Raw genomic sequence first — 16850 nt, 5'->3', positions numbered from 1 at the left:
GGAAGCCTCCAAACTGCTGGGAACTCGAGTGGAGAAAAAGATAACATGTTCCTGGGCTCTGTGAGGGAGGGCTCGAAGAGCAGCCCACAGCAAGAGAAGTTGATGATAGATGCCTGAGCTTGCGTTCTGTGAGCATGAGGAGGAGCTGGGAAACAAGCGCCCCCCAAAGGATTCAACTGGAATCCCCAAAGGATTCAGGGGCAGGGTCTGCATGTCTGCGGGTCTGCGGGTCTATGGCTGACAGTGGAGACACGGCCCAGCACAGTGACACAGCTTTGCAGACGGCATGATCTCCACAGAGCCTTGGGTGCCTTTCCAAACTCAACCTCAACACATTATTTTTGACTGTGGAAGTGACACGCGCTCAACACTAGAGCCTACAACTGTAGAGGGGCTGGAGAGAGGACTCAGTGGTTAAGAGCACTGGCTGCTCTTCCACTTCCAGAGGTCGAGTTCAGTTCGCAGCAACCACACGGTGGGTGGCTCGTGATGATTTAAAAGGGCATCTGTTGTATTCTTCTGACATGCAGCAGCGCACATATACATTAAATGGAGATGTCTTTAAAACACTGTAGAAATACATGCAGTAGAAACTGCGGCTCCCTCCCATCCTAGCAGCCACAGCAAAGCATGTGAATGGAAGAACTCATCTCAGGCTCCAGGCTCTCAAGAAATGAGTCAGTTTCTACTCAAACCCAAGTCCGAAATTCTAAACCTCGAACGAGGTGGTACCTCCCAGCCTGACGCTCTTCTACTGTATGTTCGGTCTAATGGTCATGATGACATATGTCATTAGGTCATTGTCCCAGCCTCACTTAAATCTACCACACCCCACACAAACATAAACATACCACACCCCATTTGTACATAAGCATAGCACATCCCAACATGGTGTCCATTGAGGTCAGGTGATTTTGGCTGAGGTAGCCCTTTTCCCATCCAACCAGTGAAGGACAGGGAATGCGAGAAGCCTGGAATCCATGTGGTTGGAAATGTGTGAGCAGAGGAGTCCTGACTTCTAGCTCCATTGTGTCACAGCTCCCATAAGTGTCAAGCACTCCTGCTTTCTGCACCTTAGCTCAGGGCAGGAGCAAGAGCATTCCCGTGAAGGGCAGACCACACGCAATGTCTAGCATCTCACACCTTTACGCCCAACTTTCTAGTGGAGTGACAAGGACTCGGTGTCTTTTCCTATGAGTGGTCGGTAGAAGTAACCAGTAGGAGACTTGGCGAAGCCATGGCACTGTTCAGAACGAGTTATGGGAAAGTCTGGAGGTATGAAAGTTGGGAAAGTGGCCATGATGCCGGATCTGAATTTAGCTTTCATGGGTCCGAGGGCTCTCCCACGCCAGACTCCATGTTACCCGGCACCATTCAGATCATGGAAGAAACCACTGTGTTCGACTCTCACCTGCTCCTCGGTGAGCACTGTCTGGAAGCTGCATGTGAGTGTAACTGAAGTTCCAGGTAGACACTAATCCCTTCTGATAAACAGCTTGGGAATCAGACCTCTGGGTGTGCATGTGGTCAGACTTATTCCCCAATTTCAGCCCACCTCCAAAATAATAAGTATGGAATGTCAAGCAGGCAGCGATTAGGAACCTTGGAGACCACTGAGGATAGACCTCTTCTTCATAGTTGGCTTTGGACCACATCTGTTCTCCTGCTGACACTGGAAAGGAAAGCATTGTAACTGCCTCTCCTTAGGTCTCCTAGTCAGAAGGAGGGAATGCTGGTCCCGAGTGGAGACCTAACATTCTGATCCCCTCCGAAGATCAGCACATTATGCACTGTGTTGTTTCTTCCTTTAAGAGTTAATACAGTTGAGCCTGCCAATCACATGGCCAGTGTGTACTCCCCGGGGAAGCTGATGCCATAACACACTAAGGAGATGGGAGGAATAATTATTCCCTGATGAGATGATGCCCCTACTTACACTTCCCCAGAGCCCCTCCCCTGATGCAGTTGCTTGCCTGCCTTCATTGCCAAGCTTGCCTGCCTTTTGAGTTCCAAACTCAAAAAGTATAATTTTCCCATCTTTTTCTGTGCCTTCCCCCACCCCCAGGTCCAGGCATGTTTGAGCTGAGTAAGCACACTTTCCCTGGTAGTCTGTGTTCTCACCCATCCTCTGAAGCCCTGAACCCCACTCTTCTACCATGCAGAGGCTTACCAGCCTCCACTTTTGAACATGCCAGCTTTCACAGACCCAAACTCAGAGGCCATGTGCTGGCTGGGTTTGTGTCAACCTGACACACTGGAGTTATCACAGAGAAAGAAGCCTCAGTTGAGGTAATGCCTCCACGAGATCCAGCTGTAAGGCAATTTTCTCAACTAGTGATCAAGGGGGGAGGGCCCAGCCCATTGTGGGTGGTGCCATCCCTGGGCTGGTAGACCTGGGTTCTATAAGAAAGCAAGCTGAGCAAGCCAGGGGAAGTAAGCCAGTAAGTGACATCCCTCCATGACCTCTGCATCAGCTCCTGCTTCCTGACCTGCTTGAGTTCCAGTCCTGACTTCCTTTGGTGATGAACAGCAGTGTGGAAGTGTAAGCTGAATAAACCCTTTCCTCCCCAACTTGCTTCTTGGTCATGATGTTTGTGCAGGAATAGAAACCCTGACTAAGACAGGCCATGACACTCCCACTCCCCTTTTCTCCAACTACCTTCATTCTGCAGCTGCCAAAGCTTACAGCTTGAGTGCCCTGTTGTTTTTCTTCCACATTCTAGTAAAAGGTTCCCTGAGCTTCCCTTTGAGTCTGTTTTTATTACTGAGGCTAAGAGTCTAAGGCAGGGGTGGGGGATGGGAGGAGTGTGGACCCCAGTTCTCCTGGTAACAAATGGGCTCTGGATATTCCCTCTACTCTGAAGATGGGGTGGAAGGAGTAACCAGTAAATCTAAAAGCCAGCTTCTGAGGGAATGTGGGGGTTGGCAGAAGGCAGGGCTCTATGGGAAACATTCAGTACCTGTTTATACCATTCGTGTGAGATGACATTGGCGAAGAAGACTTGCATGGGACAGGGCTCAGAGAGGCAAACAGGGTACAGCACGAACAAAACCACCTAGCAATACAAACTAGCTTGAGGTTTCATTCATTCACTTGTGACAGTGCCTGCGGTGACATTATTGCTCATTTACATGCATACCCCAGCTGGGTTAACTTAATCCTTGACTATTCTCCCCTGTGTTTGATGACCAGTCTGGGAGACACTAGACTTAGGAGCCAACTGTGTTGACTCTAAATTAATAATTTCTTATAACTGGTTTGACTTTTTCCCTACCAAAAGGGGGGCGGGGGGGAGAGGAAAGAAAGTAGGTTTGTATCTTCATGGTAAAAAGCAGCAGGCCCTGATTTTTGCCCCACAGCAGTCTCAAGTGACACAGACTTAGCAGAAAAAAAATCTGCAGTATTGCTCTGTGTAAGAAAGAGATGGGCGTGAAGCTCCCTGTAGACACAGACAACAGAGACCACTTCACTCATGTGGACCAGTGTGCTCTAGATTACTGCAAGGTCCCAAGTTGGTGGGTGCCAACATTGAGTAGGTTTCTCTATAAAAGGCACAAAGACAACAGAGGACAAATGTGTCCCTGGATTAATGACCACCATGATGCGGTCTGGCACATCCACTAAACGACACATGGTAAACATCCTTACCACAGAGGGGTGGAGTTCTCCGTCCTGACCTCCACAGCCTTACTAACCTGCATGCTACAGGAACCGCTTGCCTATAGTGTTATGTTGATAGGAGTATTTTAGGGGAGAACAGTCAAAAGAGATGGAAGGTTACTATAAGAACCCTGCTCCAAACAGAGCTGCAATGGCCATGTAAGAATCTAGTTTCAGGTTGTCACTACTAACGCCAAATTACACAATGAGTGTGTAGATAAAAGGGCTTTGTTTTTGTGCAAGGATTCAGCAGATGGAGACAATCCACAGCCACTATGTGAGAAACAGTCTGGACATCCTGGAGTAGGGTTATATGACTCATTATAGCCTCACAGAAACTAATCACAGAGTCTCTGTGCAGCTGACAAACTCATTCCCTAGGACCTTCTAGAAAGCTCTTCAACACCAATGGCTATAATGCAAGCCATATACATAATTAAGGTGTTTCCACCAGTCATGTTTTGAGAAAGGAAAAAGAAACAGATAAAGCATTAATATGTGCAACTTAACATAGTCAACCTACTGACATTCCAACATGTATGCATCATATGTGTAGCTGGTCTTCAAAATTGGATATGTGTCTTATACTTAGATCTGGCATCTCAACCCATGATCAGCTACATTTCAAGTGCTCAGTAGCCACATGTAGCTAGTGGCTACCCAGTGGACAGCACAAATCTAGACTACTCTGGCTCTCTCCCATGTCCAGCACTCTTAGTGTAAGTTTATTCCAATAGCATTTCTTGCCTCTTATCAGTGTATTTTTCTTTTCTGTGCGTAATCTATCCAGTTGGGTTTGGTGGTGGGAGCACCTAGCTTTTTAAAATTACCATACTAAGTATTAAGTTTCAGGTGGCATTTTCAAATATCATTTTTCTGTCCAGCATCTTGTTGTTCCAATCAGATGCTATGGTGTGATTGGAACACAATAGCACACAACCCCCGAGCTGAACAGTGGCTTGTTTGATGGTGAGTTCTCTGGGAACAGGTTCTGGAACTTTTAGGTGACATAGAGTGGCAGTGGAAAAGGGCATTGGGTGTCCCATGGGCTCCTGCTACGTATTGCCAGCAAGTGGTAGAGCCAGAATTTACTAACGCTGCAGAATACTGATGCCACTGTGAGATGACCAGAGCGCAAATTGGGAAGAAAAATCTGTCCTAACTGCAATTCTGGCTAAAACAAGACCAAACAATTAACACAGCAGCAATGGCTGGGTACTCACATGGTAAGCCATCAACAAAGTCCTGATCGATGTTAAGCAGCAGCTCCACTCTTGGGGATGGGCTTCCTTCACTGGAAAATAATTTTTAGATAGCGTTAATTTCTTCTCAAATGGGTATGCATTATTTTATGACCTCCTTTCCTGGTGCCTCTAGAAAATAACGAATCTGCTAGTTAATGATTGTATCATAATTCATGTGTATCCAAAAGCTGTGACTGGTGGATTTTCACAGAACATTTGTCTATATTGTAATAATCTCTGAAAACTCCATATAAAAATGTGAGCATCAGACATACAAGTGCGGCCATTCTTATAGAAGAGGCATAGGACTCAAGTCATCTGTCTTGACGTCATGCTGACTAAGTGGGAAGAAATGAAGAAAGAACGTCTTCCAGAATGTTGACACTAACAGCGCAGATGTAGTGGCCTCCTCAACATCAGCCATGTCACAATCTCTACATCTTTCTCATAGCCAAAGGAATGGAAGATTCACTTTTTAATTAATTAATTAATTAATTAATTAATTAATTAATTGAGACAGGGTCTCCTGTGGCCCAGGCTGACTTGGAACTTGCTATATTGCAAAGGCTGGCCTCTAGCTCCTGATCTTCTTGCAGAAATGCTAGGGTTAAGAGCTTATGCCACCACATCTGGATCACAAGATTTAATAGAAATGTGAGTTAAATACGAGCCTGTAAATTTTTTTTGAAAGGGCATATGACCATAGCACAACCTATGCTGAACAAAGAATGAACTTATGTTCTTTAGACAGGGGAGAAATTATATTACAAGTTACGGAGATAATATTGGGCCATGGAACTCTGAAAGCAAGGTTGTAGGAAAACAGGGAGCATAAACACTCTGGTCACATTGTCTCAGCCTTACAGAAACTGTGAGTGTTGACCACAGGAAGACAGCTGAGGATTCTTACTAATCCAGGACCCCTGCGGTACATTGCTGGTGGAAAAATACTCTTACCGTATACTGCATGAGTAAACGATGAAGCTCTTGAATAACTAAGAAGACACATTTTTCTAGATGGCCCAGTGTCTACCCCCAAACACACAGCCAGTTGTTTATAATAGTTATTTCAGAGTTCAAGGACAGAAAAACTTCAAAAAGTATGGTCTGTCAATCTGAAACTTGGTATTTTTCAGGTAAGAAAATATTAAAACGTAATCAACAAATTCAAAACCAAATCAAAAGAACTTCAACCATTATTGCCATTATTTCCTGAATAATATTAATTTCACACACATACACACACACACACACACACACACACACTCACTCACTCACCCAGCAGGAGAGAGGATACAACCCAGGTATTATGAGAGTATTTTAAAGGAGTTCATTGCTCTTCTTTACTCCCATAACACACCCTCTAGACAGTAGAAGGTAAATAACTCAGAGACATCTGTAGGCTTTAGGGACAGTACTCATGTAGGATGTCCCCAGTCCTCAGTTCCCAGGGCCAACATTACAGACTGGTTGGTGTTGACAGCAAGACATATCTCCTAGAACACCACTCTTCCCATTTTCTCCCCCAGACACTTAACTGCCTACCTATAGATTCTGGCGACTGACAGCTAGCCCCAACTGGGCTTGGTTCCCGAGGCTCTGAATGCAAGGAAGGGAAGATGTGCATAGAAGATGTGAACAGGGGCATGGAGAGAAGGCCTAGCAACTATTAGCATGCACTGCTTCTCCAGAGGCCCTGATTCAATTCCCAGCAATTGTGTCAGGTCTCTACCTCTAGCTCCAAAGCAGAGCCTCTGTGAGAACTTATACTACAACTACAACAACAACAATAACAAGTCTTTGAAAACATGAACAAAATGGTCTTGGGCATAAAAACAAGTGAACTGAGTGAAATCCCTGACTGACACTCCCAAGAAGGTCAGACAGGAGGGGTGCCAGAATGAAAGCAGTACATCTGCAATGGTTTGAAAGAGGACTATTGGTTGCATTTAAATATAACTATTAAAATTTATGTGTTATATTTTAAGGGGAAAAATAAATGTGTTTTCTGGCTATAGAAAACATGAACAGTTCGTTCAATTCAAAAGAAGTGAAGAATAATGAGAGACTCTCTAAACTTCAGGTTCCCCATTCCTATGTGCCTACTCATCTTTAAAACCAGAGCTTCCCTGACCATCCTAAACAATCAGGCACGAATGAGTCAAGGACGCTTTTCTAGTAATTCTGTAGTAGATAAATCTTATCAACATAATAAGATGACGTGACTGTCTGAATCCAGGAGATAGTGGACAAGCTTTGTTGTCTTTCTTGGGAAAAGTCTTCACAGGCAGCATTCTCACAGTGCCAATAGGATCTCCAAATCCTCCCGCCTGTCATGGTGTGTTATGATTCCTCTTTTAAAATATGCTAATCAAGATATTTTAGTGAGGATGTGGTTAAAAGACATGCCAAGAGAATACAATACGTGACAAATGCTTAAAACAATGCCAAACATACTTAGGGACTCCAGATTATTTTTTTTAAAGATTGATATTTATGAGAATTGAATAAAATATAAATCTCGGGGTTAGGTTGCCTCATCTTAAAACCATGTAAAATCTCAAGACATAAAATATGCCATATGTGTTTCACCATATAATAATAATTCAAATGGACCAACCCTTTAGAAAGGGATAGATCTTAGAGATCTACAGATGATCATCTAAAAATGTTCAGAAACATTTCAACAATTGTTTAGAAAAGTATGCCCGATACCCTGGCATCCTGTGGCTTCTTAACAAGATGGTTATTAGTGCACAGCAGACACTGGCACCAGGCAAATGGCAACTGCTTTGCCATTAACAAGAATATGCTCTTCCATGGCTAGAAAATGAGGCTGCCACAGCAGACAGGCCCCAGACACACAGAGAGGTAAAGTTTTAAAAGATGCACATGGGTGGTGGGGTGGGATGTAGCTTAATGGTAGAGCGGGTGCCAGGCATGCACTAGACCCTAAGTCCTGTCCCCAATACCATGCAAAAGCAATGTTACCATGCTCAGGGGTTAGGTGGGGGATGGTAATTGCAGAAATAGGGGAAGATATACACCAAACTGTTGACTGAGATGAAGAATAAGTATATTCAAACTAAAGAGGACGTCTGTTTTCCACTGTGCTTTTAAACAGTTAGCAAATGCAAGCACAATCAAGAACAAGCCTACTGTGCACTTGGGAGGCTGAGGAAGAGAAATGTGAGCTTGAGGTCAACCTAAGCTCTATGACAAACCCCCAGATCAACAACAGCAGCAACAACAGCCACAATAAATGTATTGTCTGTGGAAATGTCCAGGATGACACAGATACAACACTTAAAACAGTAACAAGGTGGGCTGGAGAGATGGCTCAGTGGTTAAGAGCACTGACTGCTCTTCCAGAAGTCCTGAGTTCAAATCCCAGCAACCACATGGTGGCTCACAACCATCTGTAATGGGATCTGATGCCCTCTTCTGGTATGTCTGAAGAAGTATGTCTACAGTGTACTCATATATAATAAATAAATCTTTTTTTAAAGGGTCTCAATGCTTAGGATTGGGAGGAGTTAAGAGGAACAAGATAGGAAGGAGAAAATTCCAAGGGAGGAATTTCAAGGGAGAAAACAGGGCAGAGGAAAGGTGATGGGAGGGGCTGTGTAATTTCTGTCCATAGTTACAAAGTACGTTATCAACACAGATGCATTAAAAGGACTCTCTCTCTCTCTTTACACAGCATCCTTCCAGAAAGGCACTGCTGGGCCTGGTAGAATATGTGCCTATGATCCTAATCGTTTGAGAGGCTGAGGCTGAAAGACCGTGAGTTTAAGGCTAGCCTGAGCTATATAACAAGACCTCAGTTCATAAAAAGTAAAACCCAATTTAAAATCCATCCAAGTGATTTCAGTAGAGACTGTTGGCCAAGCACACACGTTTCTAGAACCTGGGCATGGATCTGTGGCTGGGGGCCTGGGATGGGAGGTGGTGAACTGAAAAATCTCAGACTTCTGCAAACCTTATGATTTTTGCCCTGGAAATAATGGAGAGTGAATATTTGTAAGAGAAAATAACCTATTCTGAGTCTCACACAATATAAGCTGGACCATAGCTTTCCATTCTGTTTATATATGCAGTCAGATAACTTTAAGTTCTAAGACATGTGTCTTAGTTAGGGTTTTACTGCTGTGAACAGACACCATGACCAAGGCAAATCTTATAAATAAAAACATTTAATTGAGGCTGGCTTACAGGTTCAGAGGTTCAGTCCAGTATCATCAAGACAAGAGCATGGCAGCATCCAGGCAGGCATGGTGCAGGAGGAGCTGAGAGTTACACATCTTCATCCAAAGGAAGCCAGGAATAAACTGAGCATCCTCAGGTAGTTAGGAGTGTCTACAAGCCATCTCCAGAGTGACACACTTCCTCCAACTACTACACACCTTCTACTAGTGCCACACCCTGGGCCAAGCATATGCAAACCATCACAACATGTAATGTTCTCTCTCATATGACAGAGCACCTCCCATTTTGGAGAAAGACATCAGTGTTAAGGCAGCCTACTCGTTACAAACAACACAGTTAAAGAGATGAGATATGACCCGCTACCTCTGAATTCTCCTTATTTAGAAGCATTCGAACTGGTAGTGAAGGTTTAGCTGCTTAAGTAATATTGTCTTCAACAGGCTATGAATCCCATCTGGGAAATTACATCTTTCAGTCATGGCTACTGATGCTTGTGGGAATTTTTTTTGCTTTTAATCATATACCTGATCTTATGTAACTCCTAGCAATGGTTGCTTTGATTACAGCGGAGCTCGGGGACAGTGGCTGTGCTGTGCTCACCCTCTGCTGGCCTGTGACAATGTCCACAGCAGGAAGTAGACGAAGAGCCATGGGAAGAGAAAGGACAGAACCACTTTGCTCTCCTCTAGCCACTGAGGACTGCCCCTCAACTATGCTGGGATGGTTCCCTCCATGCCCCAAAAGAGCAGACTAGTGCTGGTTTAGACTCTTGACTGTTTGGCAAGGCTTGATTGAATACTAGAAATTAGCACTGATTGTAAAATGCTTGACTAAGGAAAGCTGACTCAGCAGTTAAGAGTGCTTGCTCATCTTGCAGAGGACTCGTTTGACATATTGGGTAGCACTCAACCACCTGTAACTCTAGTTCCATGGTATCGAATGCCCTCTCCTGGCCTTTTCACACATACACACAGACAAACACACACACACACACACACACACACACACACACCACCACCACCACCAACACCAACAACAACAACAATAAAAAAATCAAATTTATAAATGTTTAAAATACTTGACATGTATTAATCTAACTTAATTCTCAACACCACAGACCCAACCTGGGCTAGGGTAATTGGTTAGGGTACTGTAGTGGTTTGAATAGGTATGGCTCCCAAAGATTCATGCATTTGAATGCTTAGCCCATGGGGAATGGCACAGTTAGGAGGTGTGGCCTTGGTGGAGTGGGCATGGCCTTGCTGGAGGAAGTGTGTCACTGTTGGGCAGGCTTTGAGGCTTCCTATGTTCATACTATGACCCGTGTAGAATGTTGCTGCCTGTGGGACATGATGTGGAACTCTCAGCAGTTTCTCTTGCATCATGTCTGCCTGCCAGCCACTATGCTTCCCACCATGATGATAATGGACTAAACTTTAAGCCAGCCCCAATTAAACATTTTCCTTCATAAGAGTCGGCATAGTGTCTCTTCACAGCAATGGAAACCTTAATTAAGACAGTTTTTAACATGACCCGTTTGAGCAGATGTTGGAACTGGGTTTGAAACTCAGGCTTATGAACATTCTAATCGCTACTCCTAAGTTCTATGCTATACTGTCTTCATAGTGAAATGTTTACCTATAGCCCCAGGATCTTTCAAATGCATTATGCCATGCATTTAGCTTATTTTTATAAAACAAATACCTTTATGCAGACTGGCTTTATGTCAACTTGACAGAACCTAGAGGCATTTGGGATAAGGGAACCTCAATTGAGAAAATGTCCTACCAGCTTGTTTGTAGAAAGCCTGAGAGGCATTGTCTTGATTAATGATCAATGTAGGCCCAGCTCACTGTGAGTGGTGCCAGAGGCTCTTGGTCCTGGGCATCTAAGAAAGCAGGCTTAGCAAGTCATGGAGAATAAGCCAGCTGGTAACATCCCTCCATGGTCTCTGCATCAGGGTTCCAGCCTATTTTGCTTTCTGCCTAAAGTTTCCTACCCTAAACTCCTCCACAATGAACTACAAAGATGGAAGTATAAGATGAAATAAACCCTTTTTTTCCCAACTTGATTCTTTCTGGTCACGGTATTTCATCACAGCATCAGAAACCCTAACCTCTAACTGCAGATTAGCAAACACGTCAATTATTCTCTCCATTTTTTTTCTCACACAACTGACAAAATGCTGCTGTCATTGGTGACTTTCCAATACTTCATTTGAACTCACATTAAAGTCTACATTTTCTATATTTTCTTTCACATAAGTATGAAGAAGCCCTGCCCAGTGACTGCCTGTCTTAATACATTACAGGACTCCACAGTTTCAGACCCTGAGGTCACATGGCGTACTGGCTGGCTTTGTGTCAACCTGACACAAGCTGGAGTTATCACAGAGAAAGGAGCCTCAGCTGAGGAAATGCCTCCATGAGATCCAGCTGTAAGGCATTTTCTCAACTAGTGATCAAGGGGGGAGGGCCCAGCCCATTGTGGGTGGAGCCATCCCTGGGCTGGTAGACCTGGGTTCTATAAGAAAGCAAGCTGAGCAAGCCAGGAGAAGAAAGCCTATAAGTAACATTCCTCCATGGCCTCTGCATTAGCTCCTGCTTCCTGACCTGCTTGGGTTCTAGTCCTGATTTCCTTTGGTGATGAATAGCGATATGGAAGTGTAAGCTGAATAAACCCTTTCCTCCCCAACTTGCTTCTTGGCCGTGATGTTTTGTGCAGGAATAGAAACTCTGAGTAAGACACGTGGATACACATTTACAAAGTTCCCGGCTCTTGACTTACATTGTACTCCCTGTTGAAGGGTAAGGCAGCAAACCCTTCCCACATATAAATGAGATGGGATTACATTACTCCTCCTTTTATCAATAGATGCTTGTCACCTGTCACAAAGATACATCCTAAAAAAGGAAATAGCACTAGCAAGAATTTTTGAGGAGAAATTTTGAAGGAAACAAATAAACCCCAAACCAGTTGCTGCTAAAAGCATGAGCCCTGCAGGGGTGGTTGCCATGCATGTGCGAGCATGGATGTCTACCTTACCAGCTCCACTTCTGGCTGCTGAGCTCTTCCCATATCTAGACCCTGCGCTGTGTTCTCAGACATTCCTCCTAGCTTTTCATGTAAGTGCTAACAAGATGGGAAATACCGTGCTCACATATTATTTTAACTAGCTGGATTTTTGCAGAGCTGTGGATTGAACTCACAGCCCTCCTCCAGCATGCTAGGCAACTGCATACCATTGAGCTTCATTCCCAGACTGTGTCACATCTTGCACATGGTGATATTGATGCCTGGAGATTTTAGTAAGCACGTGAAAAAATAAGCACAGGAGATGGGATTTGAACCAGAGCCGACCACAAAGTACACATTTGAAACCATTACTCTGGGGAAATCACTAACAGGACTTATTTTATTCATCGTATGTGGGTGGGTGAGTGTGGATTGGCTCTATGCAAAACCCATGTTCCTTGAAAATCCCTGTAACATGCAAACATTACCATGAGAAAAGAGGTTAGGCATGGGGATTATAAAATTTCGACAAAATCTGGTAAGGAAATATAAGCTGAATTTATTTGCTAGAGAATGGGGAGGTATTTTTATATTACCACTTGTTTTTATTAAGGGGCTTATTAAGTTTTTAAAGTAGAATACTCAAGAAAAAAGTAATTATCAAAACATCATACTCTTAATACAATCTTTTCCTATTGCTTACTAAAAGGCAATGGGCCAGACTCTTGGGTTGCGAGCAGGACCAGTCAGGGGATGAGAAGCCCTTCTTCCAATTTCCATCTTAATACTCAGGAAGAATTTCCAGAAGAGGAGAACAGGCAGCAGCATTGGCAAGTAGGCAGGAGACCAGCTGCCGAGCCCTGAGGGGACTTTAGTAACGCCAGTGCTGGCGAGACTAACAGCATAGTTTTTGGTTCTACAATAAGGATTGAAACCTGATCCAAAGAAAGTTTTTTAAAAGGGGCAACCATTTTGTCTGCCTCCATCCTCACCAAGTAGGAGCTACACAAGACAAAAACAGGCAGTGATGGCCCACAGATTGCTCTCAGAGATGATAGCTAGCTCGGCATCCATGCTCAGAGGCTCCCTAGTTTATGTCCTCACAGACAGCAAACCGTGAAAGAAGAAGGAAGGAATGGCATGGCATGTAGACTACACTGTGGGAAAGACCCTTAAAGTTGCAAACACAGACTCGGGGCATTTACCAGGCATGGTACTATAGAAGGGAATCAAAATAGTCAATCAACATTTGCTGTTCCACATCTCTGCCTCACTGCTGGGGATGCTGGGAAGTCTAACATGACAAAATGCAGGGGTGTTTCTTCCTTTTATCTTCCTTGCCACGGTGGGCTGCCGACAGTGCTCAGGGCAGCAGAATACAGTCTAAGATAGGGTTCTCAGCCTGTGTTTCTCTGAGTGAGAAATGGAAGGGGCTGAGACGTGGTTCTTAAACTCCTGTGTACCCAGACACTGCTGGGATCAGGGGAATCTGGCTTAGCTTCAAGTGAGTGTCAGAAGTATGGAGGAGCTGAAGAGGGGCATTTGATAAGAGACTTAGGCGAAGCTCTGTATGATGACTCCACCCCCCCCCCCCCACCTAGGTCCTTGAAGAAGGAGACAGTCCTTGCTTTATCCAAACTGTTTTATTTGTGATGGGTGAGGATGCATACATCTTACTCCAGGTGAACCAGAGATAAATACCTTTTGCAGGAAGGGACACTCATCGGCTAAACACTTGGGGCCTATCTAGCTACCTCATTAGCACGGAAAACTCTGTTTTCATGCTACGGGGCCGCTTGTCATGGTCCTCTTAGTTGTGATAATGTACTACAGGACCGGAACCTGGTTGGGAGCTAGTTCTAACGTCTGCTGTTGTCAATTATGAGATTTACTGGAGTTCTGAACTTGCTACCACCTTACAAGTTCTTCCGTCTGGTGGCATGGTCCACTGCCTCACACCCTTGCACCTAAGGCTCTAGGATGACAGTGGGGAAAAGGGTGGAAAGAGTGTAACTGCCACAAGACTAGCAAGCTTTCTGTGAGGCTGAGGCTCCTAGGAACATCAGAAGCTGTATGCATAAAGTCTCGCCAACGTGAGCTGAAGAAGACCACCACCAATACGCGTACCAGCCTGGACAGGGGAAAATCTCACAAGGCCTCAATCCTACAAAAGCAACAACAAACAGAACAAAGCACACAACAAGCAACCTACCCCCACCCCACCCCCACCCCGGCGATGGCCAAAGAGACCGCATTTGGTGGTGGTGTTCTTATATTAGTCAGGGGCAAAGCCAAGGGCAGTTTGTTCATCCTAGCTTGAGGCCTGGCTTGGGGGCCAAAGCTGTCTCAAGCCTAGGACTCATAAACATCAGATCAAATCAAACCCAGGAGGAAGACAGAGACCTGCATTCTGCCATGCCACCCAGTGCAAACAGGGGAAGACATCCACAAACTCACATGGAGCCTCACATGCTACCACACACCCCAAAACATGGGAGGAAGAAGACTGGCAGAAATCTGGGGATTGTCATGCCTCACATGCCTTCTGATGCACAGCACAGGAGGGCCAAAGTCACCTGCTTGCTGTCACACCATGGAGCACAGATGGAGGACGTCACCCAGGGGTGCACCAGCACATGGCCAGCCTGCAGTCGGGGCCACCACAGTGTGTGAGTATGCGGTGGTCAGATGGAAGGGAAAGAGAAGGGGAGCGGCTTGGGCCTTATGGAGAGAGAGGGAACTGGAGACTCAGAGTGGAGAGGAGGAGCCTGTGGTGAGTGGGGAGACCTGCTACCATGGTGAGGTCCCAGCGGGAGCTGCCGCTGAGAGCCATGTCTGGGTCCATGGCAGGGCCAATGCCGATGTCCATGGCTCATGCTACCACTAGAGGACACTGGGATGCCCCTTGTTGGGGCAGTCACTGGGAGCCACGTGGATGGTCAGGACCTGAGCAGAACTGCTCCCATCCCTCACCGGCTGTGGTACTCTGAAGAGCTGGCCCCTCTACTCACAGGCATGGTAGTGGCTGGCAGGTGTCCACACTTGGGAGACACACTATGACACCCAGACTGCACAGTGGAACTGGCCCTGGTAGCACAGGTGTGGGTGAGTGTGGAAGAGGTGACCCACCACTAGACTGCCATGAGGTATCCTGGGGTATGAGGAGATTCCCTTTATCCACTTGTCCACCTGAGACAGTCAGGAGACTGGGGTCCTGAGAGGGAGTGCGCTGGTCCTGCCTCTCACTGTCTTCAGCACTTGGGAGAGTGGGCCCTGTACCTTGCCTGGGCAGCACAGTGGAGCTGGCCCTGGCCAACAGGGTGCTGGTGATTCAGCCCCAAGGTTGAGATTGAGGGGGAGCTGCTTGAGGTGGTGTGGGGGTGGGGCTGATGCCCTCCCCCTTGCCACCTTTGGTAGTCAGGAGAGCTGGCTCCAAGGCCATGAGAGTGGGAGAGCTAACCCTGCCCCCTCACTGTCTGTAGCAGGCCCCGCCCCTTGCCTAGCTAACCCCCCAGGAGGCCTGGGTGTGGGAGAGTACACCCTGAGGGTATGAGAGCAGGAAAGCTGGCCCTGCCTCCTGGTGGTGACAGCATTGGGTGGCCTAGCCAGAGCATTGCTGGGGTGCTCACCCTGAGGGTAAGGATCAGGGTGAGTCAGTGTGCTGACCAGCTCAGATACCACCCAGGCCAGATCCAGGGCTCTGAGTTGGCCCACCCCCAAATCTGCATCACCTGTGAACCTTGGGATGCATGAAAGGGCCAGTGTTGTGGTTCCAAAACTTCGGGATCTCCATGATGCAGAGCAACCACAAGATAACCGGGAGGAGTTCCCGTGATTGGTGTCACAGAAGCCAGAGATCTCGAACCAGATCAGAGTCAATGGAATGAATCTGTGCAAGTAAAGAAGTTTGGACAGAGGGGTGTGCCTTGGGACACAGTGACATAGTACAGGGGTTGAACAGGGAAAGGGAAGGTGGAGCTGAAGAGTTGGGGGGAGAGGAAAGGGGAGAGGAGAAGGGAAGACGGAAGAGGAGGCGGAAGGAAGATGGAGCTGAAGCTGGTTTCCTGGAGAAACCACAAGTTCTAAGGGATCTCATAGCTGGGGAACAGAGTAGTGCAGTGGTGGATCTGCCCCTTCTATGTGCACAGCTTGTATTCAGATTAATTGAGTTGTGTTTTCATTACACAGGCTTATTTGGGTTGGAGAGGTTTCTGCAACAGATAGCTTTCAAATCCAGCGAGTGACGCTTAGTCTAAGCTTTCTGGTGCTGTTTTATTTGAAGGCAGTGAAAGAACCCAAGAACGCAGGGATCCCCATGCTTCCAAAGAACAATAATGACTATCTAAATTTAAATATTTTCACTCGGCCCCTTCCCAAGCCTCATCGGTAAGAACGGCAAGAAAGAACCCAAATGTCAGCCTATGGTACACCAGGAGGCTGGGAACCTTCCATCCCAGCTGGAAGGAAGAGAATACCACCCAGGACCTGATGAAACAGGCCTGTATCTATCATGGGGATGGGGTGGAGAGATGGGCAGAGAAGACAACAGAGTACAGGAAAAGGAAGGGTTCCAGGTGACAAAGAAAGTCACACTTCAAGGGACAACATGCTAACACAGCTCTAATAGATTGTGGATCTGAGAGTCTGGATGTTAGGTAGCTGGAGAAGGTAGATAAAGCTCTCAGTGATGGGCCAATGCCACCGTGAGAGAAGAGAGAAGA

The 16850-nt window shown here is 46.0% G+C and overlaps 1 protein-coding gene across 1 annotated transcript in view; it reads right to left on the bottom strand.

Annotated features, from left to right (window-relative positions):
* ARSB (arylsulfatase B) overlaps positions 1-16850 on the bottom strand; it is a gene marked incomplete at its 5' end in the record, with an annotated part of 150231 nt that overhangs the window by 42754 nt on the left and 90627 nt on the right. The window contains one exon of the mRNA XM_080925708.1: positions 4885-4955. Coding sequence (XP_080781834.1) covers positions 4885-4955 — 71 coding nt within the window. The remainder of the gene's footprint in view (positions 1-4884; positions 4956-16850) is intronic.

The sequence above is a fragment of the Micromys minutus genome (assembly GCF_963924665.1).
Source record: "Micromys minutus genome assembly, chromosome: 11".
In the NCBI taxonomy this organism is placed as follows: Eukaryota; Metazoa; Chordata; class Mammalia; order Rodentia; family Muridae; genus Micromys; species Micromys minutus.
This window is presented reverse-complemented; position numbering and strand designations above follow the sequence as displayed.